This window comes from Quercus robur, chromosome 4, assembly GCF_932294415.1.
Source record: "Quercus robur chromosome 4, dhQueRobu3.1, whole genome shotgun sequence".
Taxonomy (NCBI): domain Eukaryota; kingdom Viridiplantae; phylum Streptophyta; class Magnoliopsida; order Fagales; family Fagaceae; genus Quercus; species Quercus robur.
This window is the reverse complement of record NC_065537.1, coordinates 38112269-38127575: the sequence shown is the minus strand read 5'-3', so window position 1 is coordinate 38127575 and position 15307 is coordinate 38112269. Positions and strand designations below refer to the sequence as shown.

At 35.0% G+C, this 15307-nt stretch overlaps 1 protein-coding gene across 1 annotated transcript; it reads left to right on the top strand.

Moving 5' to 3' along the window:
• The first annotated feature begins 5088 nt into the window (after positions 1 to 5088).
• On the top strand, positions 5089 to 6160 carry LOC126724443 (alanine--glyoxylate aminotransferase 2 homolog 1, mitochondrial-like). The gene is made up of 3 exons (XM_050428976.1): positions 5089 to 5182; positions 5658 to 5801; positions 5942 to 6160. Exons 1-3 carry the CDS (start codon positions 5150 to 5152, stop codon positions 6143 to 6145), a joined length of 381 nt encoding a protein of 126 aa, XP_050284933.1. The 5' UTR covers positions 5089 to 5149; the 3' UTR covers positions 6146 to 6160.
• The last annotated feature ends 9147 nt before the right edge of the window (positions 6161 to 15307 follow it).

Genomic DNA, 15307 nt, shown 5'->3' with positions numbered 1-15307 from the left:
CTCACTCCTGACTGCATCTCTGCCCTCTCACTCTCAGTCTCTCTCTCTCTCTCACGAGACGTCTCTCTCTCACTCTCACACTCTCTCCGAGCCTGTCGCTCCTTCGCCGGCACCGTCGCCGTCTCACTCTCAGTCTAGACCCTCTCACTCTCACTCTCAGTCTCTCTCTCTCTCACGAGACGTCTCTCTCTCACTCTCACACTCTCTCCGAGCCTGTCACTCCTTCGCCGGCACCGTCGCCGTCGCTGGCTCTCTCGCTTCCGTCGCCGTCGCTGGCTTTTGCTTCCATCGCCGTCGCTGCCTTTCGCTTCCGTCGGTCTGTCTCCGCCTCGCATCTTTCTCCCTCAGTGGTTGGCGAAGTACCTCACAAAAAAGTAAGGACTCTCTCTTTTTTTCTGGGTTTATTTGGTGCCGTGCGCTCACTGCAAGGCCATTCTCAATGTCCCTCATGGCTTGGCCAGGTTCACTTGCCCTCAGTGCAACGTTGACCTCGCTGTCGATTTGTCCAAGCTCAAGCAGTTCTATCAGCCTCGCCAGACTCCGCCTCCGCCTCCGCCTCCCGAGGAAATCAACGAGGTTTTGCTTCTTTTCTCACTGTGAATTTCATTCAATTGATTAGGTTTTGTGACTGTCTTGTTTGCTACTAGTGCCAGTGCTAGTGTTACTATTGGTGGAATTGCTTAAATGATTGAATTGATTACATATATGGTTAATGTTATACGAGTTATTTACGAGGATGAGTTGTATTTGGCGCGAGATGATGTACATTGTTTGATTGATGCAGATTAACATGTATTGCTTTTATGTTTATATTGGTTCTATTTATAATACTACAACAAAAACAACAAAGCCAAGTATAGAGGTTTTTCTTAAAGGATTGAATTGGTTACATATATGGTTATAATGTTAGAGTTATTGACGAGGATGAGTTGTGTTTGCTGTGGGAGGATGTACATTGTTTGATCGATACGGATAAGAATTTAGGATTCATTTATTTTTAATTGAAACGTTACTGATATTGTTTGAAAGATAAGAGAAGTCATCATAAGGGAGGTTCTTACTCTCTCTCTCCGCATGCATTGTACTTGATATTTGGGGGTGCAGAGTTTGCTGCCATATCTCTGCTGTGAGGCAAATAATGCCCTTCTGAATATTACTATATATATTATAAACCATGATTATTTTTTTTAATATAATAGACTATAGTAATTTTACAACACCAAATTTCATTGGGTTCATTATATATATCACCCACAATTTACAATATTAAAAATGTAACAATTTAGGCTAGCTATAATCGGTGGACTTTGGACCTTTAAACCCTTTCTGTCTAGTAGGAATCGGTAACTGAAAGATTGATGATACATTGATTAAACAGGCTTTGACCATAATAAAAACGTGTGTCTAGTTAATGATCAAAGGGGAGAAAGTTAAAGTTATTTGTACAAAGCCATAATGCATTGTCATGGGGTGTCCTCGCATTGTCATATGTGATGTATGCAATGTTTGTGAAATTGCCAGTCAAATTAACGATTATAATCATGATCTGATGAGGAAGGAGAAGAATAATGAAACTTTCATTACCTAATCATTACTTTGATTTCTTACTGCATTATTTTCCCATTTGGGTTAGTGTCCTTTTTATCTTTTTTATGTCTGCATCAGCATTATGGAAGAATTGTCATGAAAATTGATTGGTATTTTCAACTGCATTTCTGCTCTACTTTTAGCTTTAGCTTTAGTATTTTATTTTTTTTATTTTAAGAATTGAACTATTATAATAAGTGGGAAGGGGGGTTTAGATCAAAATTACAAAACTCTTGAACTTTTAACTTTGTTTGGCATAACTTTGTATTCACCTAAAAGAAGAGAAAAATTCAAAGATTAGCATTCACATAAAAATCCTATCATTAATAGGCTCTTGTGAACTTAGGTCTTTATGTGTGGGCTTTGATTTAATTTATTTAGGGTCCTACAAGAGTGAGCTCTATGAGTGTCTTATTGTACTCAAACAAGTTAGAGTTAATTAATAAAACTATTGAGTATTTTGAGTATTGAAGCACATTGGCCATAGGTCAGCCCACATTTAAGAACTGTATCTTAGAGTTTTGAAGCTTCCAATATAAGCATTCAACATGGAGAAGCCAGTTGGATCGGTTGACAGTAAAGAGAGCTGACTGATTCATGGCCCTAATCGGATTAACTGCACTTCCAAACCTAGGAGTTAGCTGCTTCTGAATGATAGAGTTGGCTCCATGAGATGCATATCAATTCCTCACTAATGCACAATTTCATTGTAATTTTGCTAGACTGCCCATTAAGCTTGAGATGCTTACAGCTCATAACCTTCTGCTCATAAGCACTATTAAATGCTTATTTTCATTTTCTGACTATCTTTCTACTTGCATAAGACTGACTTGAAATTGGAACTTTCCTGTTAATGCTTGTCTTGTAATCTAATGGAAAAAAGTGTGACTCGTAACTACTTTGAAGATTTAGTTTGAGCTTTAAAGAATTGGCTATAAAATGCGGATAGACGATCCTAAACGATAGAAAGATAATTTTAACCTCGAAAACTTAAGGAATAAAAACATCTCTTTAATCTTGGTTTTCTGTTAGGCATTGAACGAGAGGGCAGAGATTTTCTTTATACATATGTATATGTAAAGAATCTATTGATAGATTTCTCATCATTTGGAAATTAAAAAATTACGTTATTAACTGCTCATACAAGTGTAAATGGACTTTGCCATTAATGCTCCTCTTTCCAATTAATCGTTTTAGTTCTCAAATCAGCATATTTCCAAGTAATCGTTTTATACGTTGCAGGAATAGGCTTGAAAAGGCTTCACAACATAAGCTTTTAGAGAAGGTAGTTGCATAGTGATATTGCAGGGAATGATTCTACTATGTTGCTGCATTTCAAATCTTGGCTGCCATGTTTGCTTTGTTACCTTTGTTCATCTGCTTTACTATACATTGCTGTTATTGAAGATTTTTTATTTATTTATTTATTTATTTTTTGTCCTGGTATTTAAAATTTGCATTATAATGTCTTATTTTTAACATCTGGTTCTTCACTTCTTCTGCATAGTTTTCACATGAATCTACACAGGCAATGCTGCAATGTTGAAATGATTTTATGATTTCTTACATTATGTTTGGTAGGATGAAGTGTAGAAATGAGATTTTTCGTACCTACTTGTGTTGGGGTGGTAGGGTAAAGGCTTTGTTCACCATTGTACCCTGGTTTGGATGTTTTGTTGTGAGTTCAGACAATCAATTTTAGAAAGTCTTTTAAGAACCCACCCCACAAACTCCTCCCCCCTTTTTAATTTTTTCAGATCTTTTATGTAGCACGTAACTCTGTAGGGTCCATTTGGTAGGAGGGAAAATAGTAAGGCGAACTATGTGGGTAGCCCAAATTAATCAACGCGGATATGATTTTCCTTCATTCTTTTTGTCACCTTTTGTAAAACTTCATTGTAGCCCAAATTAATTTGATGAGTAAAGAGGACCATCTGCTTGTTGTCAAAATAAATTGAATCATTTTCTTGTTCATCACTTTCCTTGCCAATTTAACATGTGATTATATTGCTCTTGACTCCCTAAACTTCGTGCAGTATGGCTGCTATTCCTGCTCAGCTCCCTGATGAGTTTGGTCCTGGGCCCATTGACGATTCGGTGTTAAGGTTTATAAAAACACATCGAGCGTGCGCTGTTTGGGAAGGCAAGGTAAAAATTAAAACCGACCACCTGCTGAATATTCTCTTCTTATCCTTTTACATTATGTTGATTTTTTTTTTCTTCCCATTTCTGAAATTCTAAGTGTCAATGGTATTACTAGCTTTCAATGCATGGTCATGCGCATTAGTTGGGTTAAGTTAGATTGGTTGACTGTTAGTGTGGGTGTACACTTTACTACCATTCACTCTTTCATCTAGAAAACCAAGAAAAACACTTTGAGATGAAACTAATGCTAAAAGTATGAAATTTAGGCTAAAAGGATCATAGTTATGTTCCAAATATTCCAATATGTAAAAAATTAAATGCAGCCAGGCAACCCTCAATAGAAGAATGATGAACCGGCATTATTAAAAGAATGTTATTACTTATTACTTACCACAATAGCAGTAATGATTCATTGTTACATTACAATCTTGTGATGCTAAAATTGCTATGTAGAATGCAATGAATTAAACTAATCACATCAAAAATAAATAAATAAATAAACTGAACTCAATTGAGACTTACAAGTATATTAAGTCTCATGCTAAACACTGACAATACTGTGTCCATGTGCTTATAATAACTTGGCCTTATTTCTTTATTTTGTCTCCCCAAAAGAATGGTCATGATCAACATTTTGTATAAGCATATTCTAGCCAATTAATAATCTTGGTGTATACTTTGTGTGTGTGCATATTCGTAATCGCCAGTGCTCCACAGTTCAGAAACTAGGTTGGCAACTTTCCTTATAACAATTTCCATAATCAAGCTAACAAGTTTTAAATACATACCTTACAGCCCGAGTGGATAGCATTTTGGTGCCATGCATAGCCCTCTTTACATAACCAAATCAATTAGCCTTAACCAAGTTACCACTCTCTTTGTCTATGACAAGGCCTCTAATCACCTAGATGAAACAATTGAACAATTTGTGCTTAGTTACAGGAAAGAAAAACAAATGTCAGGACCAGCAAAAAATGCCATGATTTACAAACTCTGAAAATTGTGTAGAAATGAAGATGTCAGTAAGAGTACGTTTAAATGTGTTGCGTACATGAATGTGTTGTATACGTGAACTCGATGTCTGTGCATACATGAACAAAGCAATCCTAGGTTCATAAGAGTTATTTTTGTTTGAAGCAATGTGACCTGTGATAATTTTATTGTTGCTTGGCAAGAAGTTGTTCAGGTTGTGGTTGTTGCAGTAATTTTTCTTGTTATTATTGAGAATGCTAGCCTTTGCCTCTAGTTTCTTTTACTTTCCTCTATTTAGGTTGTTTATTTTCCATCTAAATTTTCCTGGTTTAGAGACAGCAATAGGCTAGTCGCATGGGAAGCCTTTCATTACTAGACAAATGTGGATGTGCTTGAGCAGACAGTGTTGCATGTTCAAAATCAGCTTCTTACCCATCTTGAATCAATGAATCCGCTTCAACACAAGTCCATGACACAGGTGGTGGAATCTACTTTTATCGTTTTGGATCGTCTATTAGTTAATTATACACCCTTTCAAGAGCGTGTGAAGGAGTTCATTGCCTGTGCATCATCAGACAATGGACAATTAGCTATGAGTGTTCTATTCCATATCTTTATTTTAAATTTGTTCTGGTATTGATGAAACATTCACAAACTCACAACAAGTTTATTGTAGGAAATACAAAGTTGGTAATCTCTTGTTATCAAACACTTGCTGAGAGTAATAATGAAAATGTCTTTTCCCAATTCTTTTGCACATTGACCACAAACATGTAGAAAAACTCACTGAAGCTCTGTTGTTTGCGAGTCTATAGTTATAACTATTGTAATTATCACTGTCACAATGAAACTTAGTATGTGAAATTCATCATGTACATGTGTGTAAAAGACATTTGTCAAAATATAATAAATATTCTGATCTATCTGCTCAAAATTACTGCAACATTTTGCAGGGTGAAATTCATCATGTTGTAAATCCAGATCCATACCATGGAGTTTTTGGTTCCGATGCCAATCGTTATGCCAAAGATTTGCAAGATCACATTGATTTTGGTACTTCAGGAAAAGTTGCAGGATTTATAGCTGAAACAATTCAGGTTATCTTCTTTTCTTTTCTTTTTTCTTCATTTTTTTCTTTTTTGGCATCTATAGTAAGGTCTGAAATTGTTGGTGTTACAACCACCTATTTAAGGACACTGAAAATTTTCTAATTGGTTGTACTTTTCACTTACTGTAGGGAGCTGGAGGAGCAGTTGAATTGGCGCCTGGATACTTGAAACTGGTTTATGACATTGTACGCAAGGCTGGTGGTGTCTGCATTGTAGATGAAGTCCAAACTGGCTTTGGTCGAACAGGAAGCAATTACTGGGGCTTTGAAACACAGGGCGTCATTCCTGATATATTTACTATGGCAAAGGTCATTACCCATAATCTATTTTAGGAAGACATGTAAATCATGTTAGTGTTGCAAGTGTCAATAGCTTTTTTCTTTAAATAACTTACAATTTCAGTTAATCAGTTTTTGTTTTATAATCTTATGCAACCATTCCATTGAATCTCACAATTAATATCTATCAGGGTATTGGCAATGGTTTGACAACCCCAGAGATTGCGAGTGTATTGGCCCAGAAAATTCAATTTAATACTTTTGGAGGAAACCCTGTATGTTCGGCTGGGGGGCTAGCAGTGCTGAGAGTTATTGACCAGGAGAAGCGTCAAGCTCATTGCGCTGATGTTGGTTCTCACTTGCTCAAGCGTTTGAGAGCTCTTCAGCAAACACATGAAAGTAATTACTCTTGAATTTAACATTTGTAAAAAAATCATCACACTTTTGTCTGTATACGGGTATCTATTGTAATTTAATAGATAATATTGGGCTTGCCCTTTTAGAGCACTTCCTCTAAGTCTCCAAATTACATTGAAATGTGAATCCTGTGAACCAATTTTTAGGTTTCTATGCACTAGTGGAATTTCTTTCCTTAGTATTAAAAACCCATATACGTAATATAGTATTCCCATTAATCACTAATTCCCATTAATCAATGAATGCAAACCTTAAGAAGGTCACTGTTAATTTAATATTTGTCTTCATGCATCATGCTAATGAAAATTGTATGAGGATTTTAGTCTTCAGGCAGGAGCTTGCATTTAAACTTAAACAGAGTTTTATCAAGTTTTACTTGATGTCATGGCCCTCAGTCGATACTTCCCTGTATCTGTTAGAATCAGTTTTTCGCAGTAGCCAATGTGTTATCTATATGGGTTTCCTCTCCAATTCAATATCGTTAAACTTGTTTTTTTATGTGTTATCTGTACACTTATTTCCTCTCCAACTTTGTATTTCCTACAATAAACTTGTTGTGATATTGTGAATGTTTCATCAATACCAGAACAAATTTAAAATAAAGATATGGAATAGAACACTCATAGCTAATTGTCCATTGTTCAATTTAAAATAAAAGTCATCTATTTCACCTTTTCTGTTCCATTGATGCTTCTATCAATCACAAATTGTTAGAATTTATTTTTTCCTTATAAAATAACCAATGTTTAAAATGGGGAAAAAAAATCAGACAAATGGGAGGTTGTAATTGATATATTTGATAGACAATAATCTGTTCACTAGATAAATGCATAGTCGGCTTTGCATGGATGTTGAGGTGGGAAATTTCCTACGAGTGTCTTTAGAAATAAGTGTTTCCTTGGGGTGTTTATTGTTTCTCTCTTTTTGGTTGTTTTTTGATGAATGAGCATGATTGCACTGATGGTACTGACCAAGCTTCAATTGGAAGTTGTAGCATCAATGCTCAAAGCACGAATAATTAAAGGGCTGATAATTCATTGACAATATATATTACTGCTTGAAGGGGAAGGGAAGGATGTGCATGTGTCTATAGCATTCAGGAAAAATCATAGTTAAGAATTGTGAACATTGGGTTCAATAAAGGCTTTTTATGTTTTTTTTTTTGGGAACAAAAGAACCCTTACAAGTAATATTCTCCCCTAAAAAATAAAATAAATTTTTATTTTTATTTTTTTACCTAAATAATGAGGCTATTGCATTTACGTGGAGCTCTCTTGCCATTTCTCTTTTTGGTCTTCTATAATTAACTATAATAGGAGGAAAAAAACAACCTTAAAAACAACCTTAACCGTCCAAGTCACACATCACTCTGACAAAATTTGTTCCTGGCCTGGATATATATGTATTGTTTAAAGTTCATTTCAGTAAGTTAATTCAATCATCACAATTAAACTAGTGAGTAGTAAGCAATATAAACTACAAAATTGTGGGGATTTAAAATTGAAAGACAAAATTAAACAGTCATAATATCACAATCTAGAAACAGGTACATTGGATATAAAATACTTCGATTACAAGTTCATTCAGTGACAAACAAAATAATAATTGTGTGGATACAACCCAGTAGTAAGTTCAAATACATAATAAAGAGAACCCCAATTGACATCTACAATGCCATTCCAAACTCGAGTATTTGCATGCCTAGCAAAAATTCAAATATTGTTGTTAGATACCAAAACCCAAAACATACGTACTAATCTATGCAACTTGGCTAATTGATACAATCATGGCATTTTATATAAAAGCATCACTTACCTAGTTTGGATTATTACTGCTTGTCGAAGCCCCACGGGAAAGCGGACATCTTCTACGGTTATGCCCATGTTGATGACACAGTCCACAGCTCTGCTTTTGCTGAATCTCCCTCAAGTCAGAATCTGGCCTCCGGCTTCTTGGTTCTCGCCGGACCCCATCCATCTCATTTCGTATCCTAGACGCCACAGGTCGACCTTTGCCCCGCAACAGTTTTGGGTCAGGCACCCACTTTGGACCATCCACATCCCTCCACAATGAATCTGACTTTGGCACCACAAATGCATGTGAGTATGTGTGAATGGCGTTCACCAAACTATAACATGGGTCAATATATGCAGTTGCATCTTGCCCCAAGTACTGAAGAACTTTAATTGCATGTGAACAAGGGATCTTTCTCATTTGCCACTTTCCACAACCACATGTTCTGGCCTTTACATTTACTTCATAACTATGGTGTCCCCCTCTAGAGCTATAGATGTTGTATGAAGTAATTACTTGATATATACCATTCTGATTATTAAACGGATTTATTTGGTGTGAAATTGATTTTTGTAGGTTGTGTCCATAGATTTTTAAGGCATATTTAGTCCATACCTTGTCCTTTGAGAGCTCATGAGTAATTTCTTTGTGTCGATCATGGAAATACGCAACAAGTTTGCAATGAGTGAATTCAACCATTGCAGCAATGGGTAGGCCACGGCACCTTTGAGTACTCCATTGAAGCACTCCGAGACATTGGTTGTCATAGCCCCATAACGGTATCCACCATCATGTAGTTGGGTCCACTTGTCTAGATCCTCGTTCATTAGATATGTGTATGGCATGATGGATGAGTCGGGTTCACTTTCCTGCCGCTCGGTTCTCCGTTTCTTCCCAAGGGCCTCGATCTCAGCTTCCTTGATAGGTTGCATGTACAGCTCAAATTTTGATTCCTTACTAGCATACCCTGCTTTCAAGGCTAATGACTTTAAAGTGGCGTCCTGAAAATGCGTGTTGAAGTTGCTAGCAACATGTCGAAGGCAATATCTGTGAACTACTCGTTGTCGTCCATCATCATGTCTAGGCCAGTTTGCAATTGCACTTTGAATACCCTTATGTCGGTCAGAAATTATATAGATGTCCTTATCTGCTATCACATCCCCCAGTGCATTCTTGAGGCGTTCTAAAATCCACCCCCAACTAGACCCTGACTCTTTGTCCACAACGGCAAAGGCAAGAGGCAAAACCTTGTTGTTGGCATCGGTGGCCATTGCAATCAACAACACCCCTCGATATTTACCATACAAATGGGTCCCATCAATACTGATCACTGGCTTACAATGTCTGAATCCTGTAATGCATGGAGCGAAAGCCCAAAATATATAGCGCAATATTGTATCACCGAACTCGTCCCTGGGTATGGTGTGAAACCAGAAACGGGTGCCAGGTTCTTGATCCCAGTATGCAAACAATAACTTTTTCAACCTTTCGTAAGACTCTTCCCAATCCCCAAATATCTTTGCAATACCTCGTTGTTTCGCATCCCATATCTTATAGTAAGAAAGAATATGCCCATAATACTTCCCTTTAATGAAATGTCTGAGGTGATAAATTGTTGCCGTGTATTTCTCTTTCAACAATGGAACAAATTCTTCTGCTAGAAAATTACAATCCATCATTCTACCATCAAGGGCCGTGGCAAGGGGCATACAACTATGAGGACCCCTATAAGATGTGACCATCCATAGTCCGAGTTCAGGCTTCACAACTGCCCCAACGTACCACATGCATGATTCATCGCTGCATTTCACAGACAGTCTACTTGTGGTCGACCTACTAGTCACAAAGTTTCTGTTATGCTTTGCGGCGTAAATTGTTAATGCACGTCTCACTGCATCTTTATTAGCAAAAATCAACCCTTTCGCAAAATTCATATCTGCATTCCAAGAACCAAATGATTGCTGAACAACTTCAGGATCAACCATATTTTCCCAAGTATTTTCATAAAATGATGAGGCAGGAGGTTCATAAACGAGGGTCGTATTTGTAACATGCTGAACTCTAGCATTAGCGTCCTCATCATCTTCATCACATTCAGCCATATCATCAACATGAGGAATGTGAGTAATTTCATGGTCATCAAGACCCCTGTCAAAGTCACCATCGTCAATCCTCTCTTCATACTCATCTCTATCCTCACCATCTTCCCTAGAACAGTCTTCGTCTTCATCTTCATCTTCATCTTCAACTACTGGAACTGTAGAGGATTCACCTCGATGTGTACAAAATTGATCTTCATATCTATTTCCAGGTTCACTCTCAATTGTTACTGGTGTCTCTTGAAAAGGGGTTGTATAGCCTCCCAATGTGGTGCATTGATTATCTAGGACTGCAAACTGTAGAGATGTAGTTGTTTGTACAATTTCGTCCTCTACGCCGACTTCTGCACGAGGCTCCAAAGTGACGTATAACTCAAAATCTGCTGCTTGTTTCCATTTGTCCATCTTACTAAACATGAATTTCACATGTTTGTCCTCTGTTATCGCCATATATCTGTAATTAATGCATTGATTGAGGACTTCATATGGAGAACGGAAAGTAATATGTATGTCATGCAAAGCAGGGTTCACTTGCAACTCTTCCATAATTTTTACTTTCAGCTCATTCAGGGTCTTTAGCTTACGGCGTATCATCATATAGTAGCACTGGATACCCGGACCTTGAAATGAGGCTCCATCATAAGGGTTGGCATTGCTAAGGGGTCCACCGTAGTATATATTTATATAGATCATTGTCAACCTATAGATCATCAAGTGCAATTGTGTTAGTAACAAATTTATAACGCTCAATCAACATCAATCACAAAACTTTGCGTATGAAATGCCAACAATACTAACCTCAACCAAATTTGCATATACTCACTTTTAGTAATCTTACAAAAATAGTCATTACCAATTTCATATTCTTTAAAAATTCTAAATCATTCTAGGGGCATGACTTTCAAAACCCATTCAAATAAGTTATGATGAACAAAAATATTATATACCAACCAGTTATCCATTGAAATCTCTGTTACAAATCTTAAACAAATATATCTTGAAATAATTTATGGTAAAAAGACTACTATCTTAGGTATCAAACTCATAATGTTATGATATATCCATGAGAAAGACCTAAAAGTACTAAATATTCCTAACAATTGATCACAATATTTAGTACTAAATATTCCCAATAATTAATCACAATATTAATTTTTTTTTTAAACTTAGCATATTATCACAATATTTACACTAACAAACAAAACAAATATTCCCATATGTTGTAATAACATAATAATCACAATATTTGGTACTAAATATTCCCAATAATCACAATATTTGTAGTTATTTTCTAAAAAAATCCCTAATGACTCCATTCTTTTTGCCAATATCTAATCCCCTAAAATCCTAAAGGGCTATGGAAATGGACAGCGTTTGCTCTCTTTCTATTTTTAAAGTCTGCTCCTTTTTTCCTAACTTGGAATGTTACAAATGGTAACAACACCAAATATTTGTAAATTTTTCACAAAATATACGTGCTCGTGCTGCACCATCCTTACACATTCATTCATGGTCATGGTCATGACCATTTCATGTTACAATTTTACTGTTGCAACTTCCTTAAAAAAAATAAAAAATAATTGGATTTATAAGATTTTGAGCTTCGAACCTTTAGCCAAAAAAGTTTTATATATTCTCTTAAATGAAAAAATAAAAAATAAAAAGGAAAAAATTGCATATCTAGAGTACTCAAATTTTCACATAATAATCACAATATTTGGTACTAAATATTCCCAATAATCACAATATTAACTTTCTTAAAAAAAAAACTTAGCAAATAATTTAATCACAATATTCACACTAACAAAAAAAAAAAAAAAATTTCCCCAATATGTTGTAATTTAATCAAAATATTTACACTAACAAAAAAAAATTCCCCAATATGTTGTAATTTAATCACAATTATTTACTAAATATTCCCAACAATTAATCATTAAATTACTACTCATTATAGATATTTAATCACAATATACTAATAAATAAATTAATCACACTATTTACACTAACAAATAAGAAAAACAAAACATTTCCTAATATGTTCTAAATTTTTCTTTAAAAAAAACCTAGCAAATAATCACAATATACTAACAAATAAATTGATCACAATATTTACACTAACAAATAAGAAAAACAAAACTTTTCCTAATATGTTCTAAATTTTTCTTTAAAAAAAATCTAGCAAAATAATCACAACATTGTAAAAATATTACCTGAGAATGTTGTGTGATGAGTATTCTGTGAGTGAGTTGAATATAGAGACTGTGAGTTGAAAGAGCTGAATATAGAGAGTGTTCAAGAGAGAGCATATAGAGACTGAGTTTTTGATATTCACAATACAGAGAACTTATTCCCACGGCAAGAGAGAACTTATTGGAGCTGGGACCCACAGACACATGGAGGGCTGGGGACTGAAGCTGCTGTGGGGGAACTGTGATGCCCACGTGAAAGCTGCTATGGGATGGGAGTGTTGCTGTTTGATGGAACTGATGCTGGTTTTATAAAAGGAAATCGAGTCCAAAGGACTCGGTTCCTAAGCCTGAAAAACGAGTTCGTTAAACTCGGTTTCAAAGAGTAGAAATCGAGTCTAATGGACTCGGTTTCCAGGCTTTGAAACCGAGTGCAAGGGACTCGGTTTCCATGCCTTAAAACCGAGTCCTTTGGACTCGTTTTCCAGGCTTAGAAGTCGAGTTCTGTTAACTCGATTTCTTGCAATAATAAACTAATAAACCCAGGAAATCGTGGATACTGAACTCGAGTTGTTATATTCCAAATTAGTTTCAAACGTTTCCTAACTAATGAAATAGTTTCGGTTTTGTAGTTATTTTCTGAAAAATCCCTATTTAATCATGTCAAATTCCTTCAACCCTAACACAATCCATTAATTGAATGGATTGAAATGATACAATCCATTTTAACCTATTTAATACACAATCTAATAAAAACAAAGTAAAAAAGGATTTTTCTTCCTCTTTATTTTAGGTAAAAGGGTTAAGGACTTTTTAGAGTTTCAATGAAGAATTTATCAATATAGCCATTAAAATTATTTTTATTACTTAATTATATTAAGAATTCATATTTATTTTAGAGAAAAATTGACATTTATTTGTATTAATTGGGTTATTTCAAATTGATTGTGGTTTGAATAGTTAACATGAAATTTACTTATTTATCAATCCTATTAAAGTGTGTCGACCCATTTTTGACACTATCTCATTTACACTAAACACTAACCTGCAAAAACACTAACCATGTCATACTCGTGGGGCGTCTCGAATATTGTTACTCCTAATATGTACCCTAGGTGTAATTGAAAATATTAAGAAGTGTCAACTAGTTGAGCTACTAAACTCTTCATGAGCGAGAGGTTCAATGAATTTGTAGAACATGTGTAATCGCAAAAGTTCTAAATATTTGGATGATTTTCTATTATTTCAATATGTACAGGACACATCATTATTCACTATCAAAGATATGATGAAAATGACTTGAATCAAGATCCACAAAACCAAAAGTGTAAAGGATCTTTAATAGCTGTCTAGCATTAGTAGCATATATTTGCAAGAAAATAAAGGAGTAGACAAGCATAGCACACCTGATGAGGAGCCAAAAGCAGGAACACGAGGAAGAAGCCACAAGCTCAAGTGATGTTGAGAATGATTGGGTGCAGGGACGGAGCCAGAACTTTGAGTTAGGGGGGTGGTTTTACTGTTAACTGTGTGCAGTGATTTCAACCTCTAATTTTGCTAAGCTGAGTTTTTTTTTTTTTTTTTGGTAGTTAAGAACAAAATTATTTTTGTTTAGAATTTTTATAAGGGGCAAGGTTATTTATTTTGGATAAAATTAGTTAATTAAGCTTAATTTTGTTTTTAGTTTTACAGGTAATTTTTGTTGTTGAGCTAATTTTTTTTTGGCTTGAATATTTTGTTTTAGATTTTACATCTATAAATTTTTTTATGGTCACTAAAATGGGGAAAATACTAGAGTTGTAAGTTTTTTTTTTATAAATTACTTATTAATTAGTGGTTACTAGTAAGTAAAAAAATGATACAAATGGTGTGCCCATATGCGAAAAAAATAAAAAATTTTTACCAAAAAGGTTTGTAAAAATGTTATAAAAAAGTTTGTGAGTATAACATTACTTTTAAAAGAACCAATGATATTGTTAAAGAGAAATAAAATGTAATTTTATAGAACAAAATTGCTAAAATTAATACACACACATATATAATAATAATAATAATAATAATAATAATAATAATATTTTTTAAAAAAAAATTTAAAGGGGGCCATTGCCCCCCCTGGTCCAAGGGTAGTTCTACCCCTGATCGGGTGTATGTGAGTTTGTGAGAGGAAGGAGAGCTACACCTCTTCCCTTGCAACAAAAATCTCTTTCTCCATAATCGGCTAAACCCAAATACCTTCTAGTCACTACCAACACAAGAGAGGTATATATATATATATATATATGGGTGAGAGACAGTATCAGAGTGTAATGGTTTTAATGGGCCAAACCAATACTTTAGCAAGTAGAGGGTAGAAACCTTTCCATGTTAGAATAAAATTGCAAGCCTGTTCCATTAAAGGCTGCCTATAATTAAATAAATGCATAATCAAGAGCGGATGCCATAGGTTGAAACTCTTTTAAAAAGAAAAAAAAATGCACCATAATAAAATCCATACTATTAATTATAAGGTGCACTAAAAGGGATCAATATTAACAATACGTGATGATCACTATTCACTATTGAGCCTATCATATGCTTAGTAACTTACACTCTAACTAATCCAAGTGTTATTAAAAAAAAAAAAACCAATGACCCTGCTAGTCCATAACATACAAAATTCCAACGGTATATATATATATATATATATATATACCCACAAATGATGATGCTTTTGGAAAAGA

Coding starts and splice junctions, on each gene's coding strand:
- LOC126724443 (XM_050428976.1), top strand. CDS start 5,150: ATGAATCCGCTTCAACACAAGTCCATGACACAG. Junction 5,183..5,657: donor AACACAAGTCCATGACACAG/GTGGTGGAATCT, acceptor AACATTTTGCAG/GGTGAAATTCATCATGTTGT. Junction 5,802..5,941: donor TTATAGCTGAAACAATTCAG/GTTATCTTCTTT, acceptor CACTTACTGTAG/GGAGCTGGAGGAGCAGTTGA.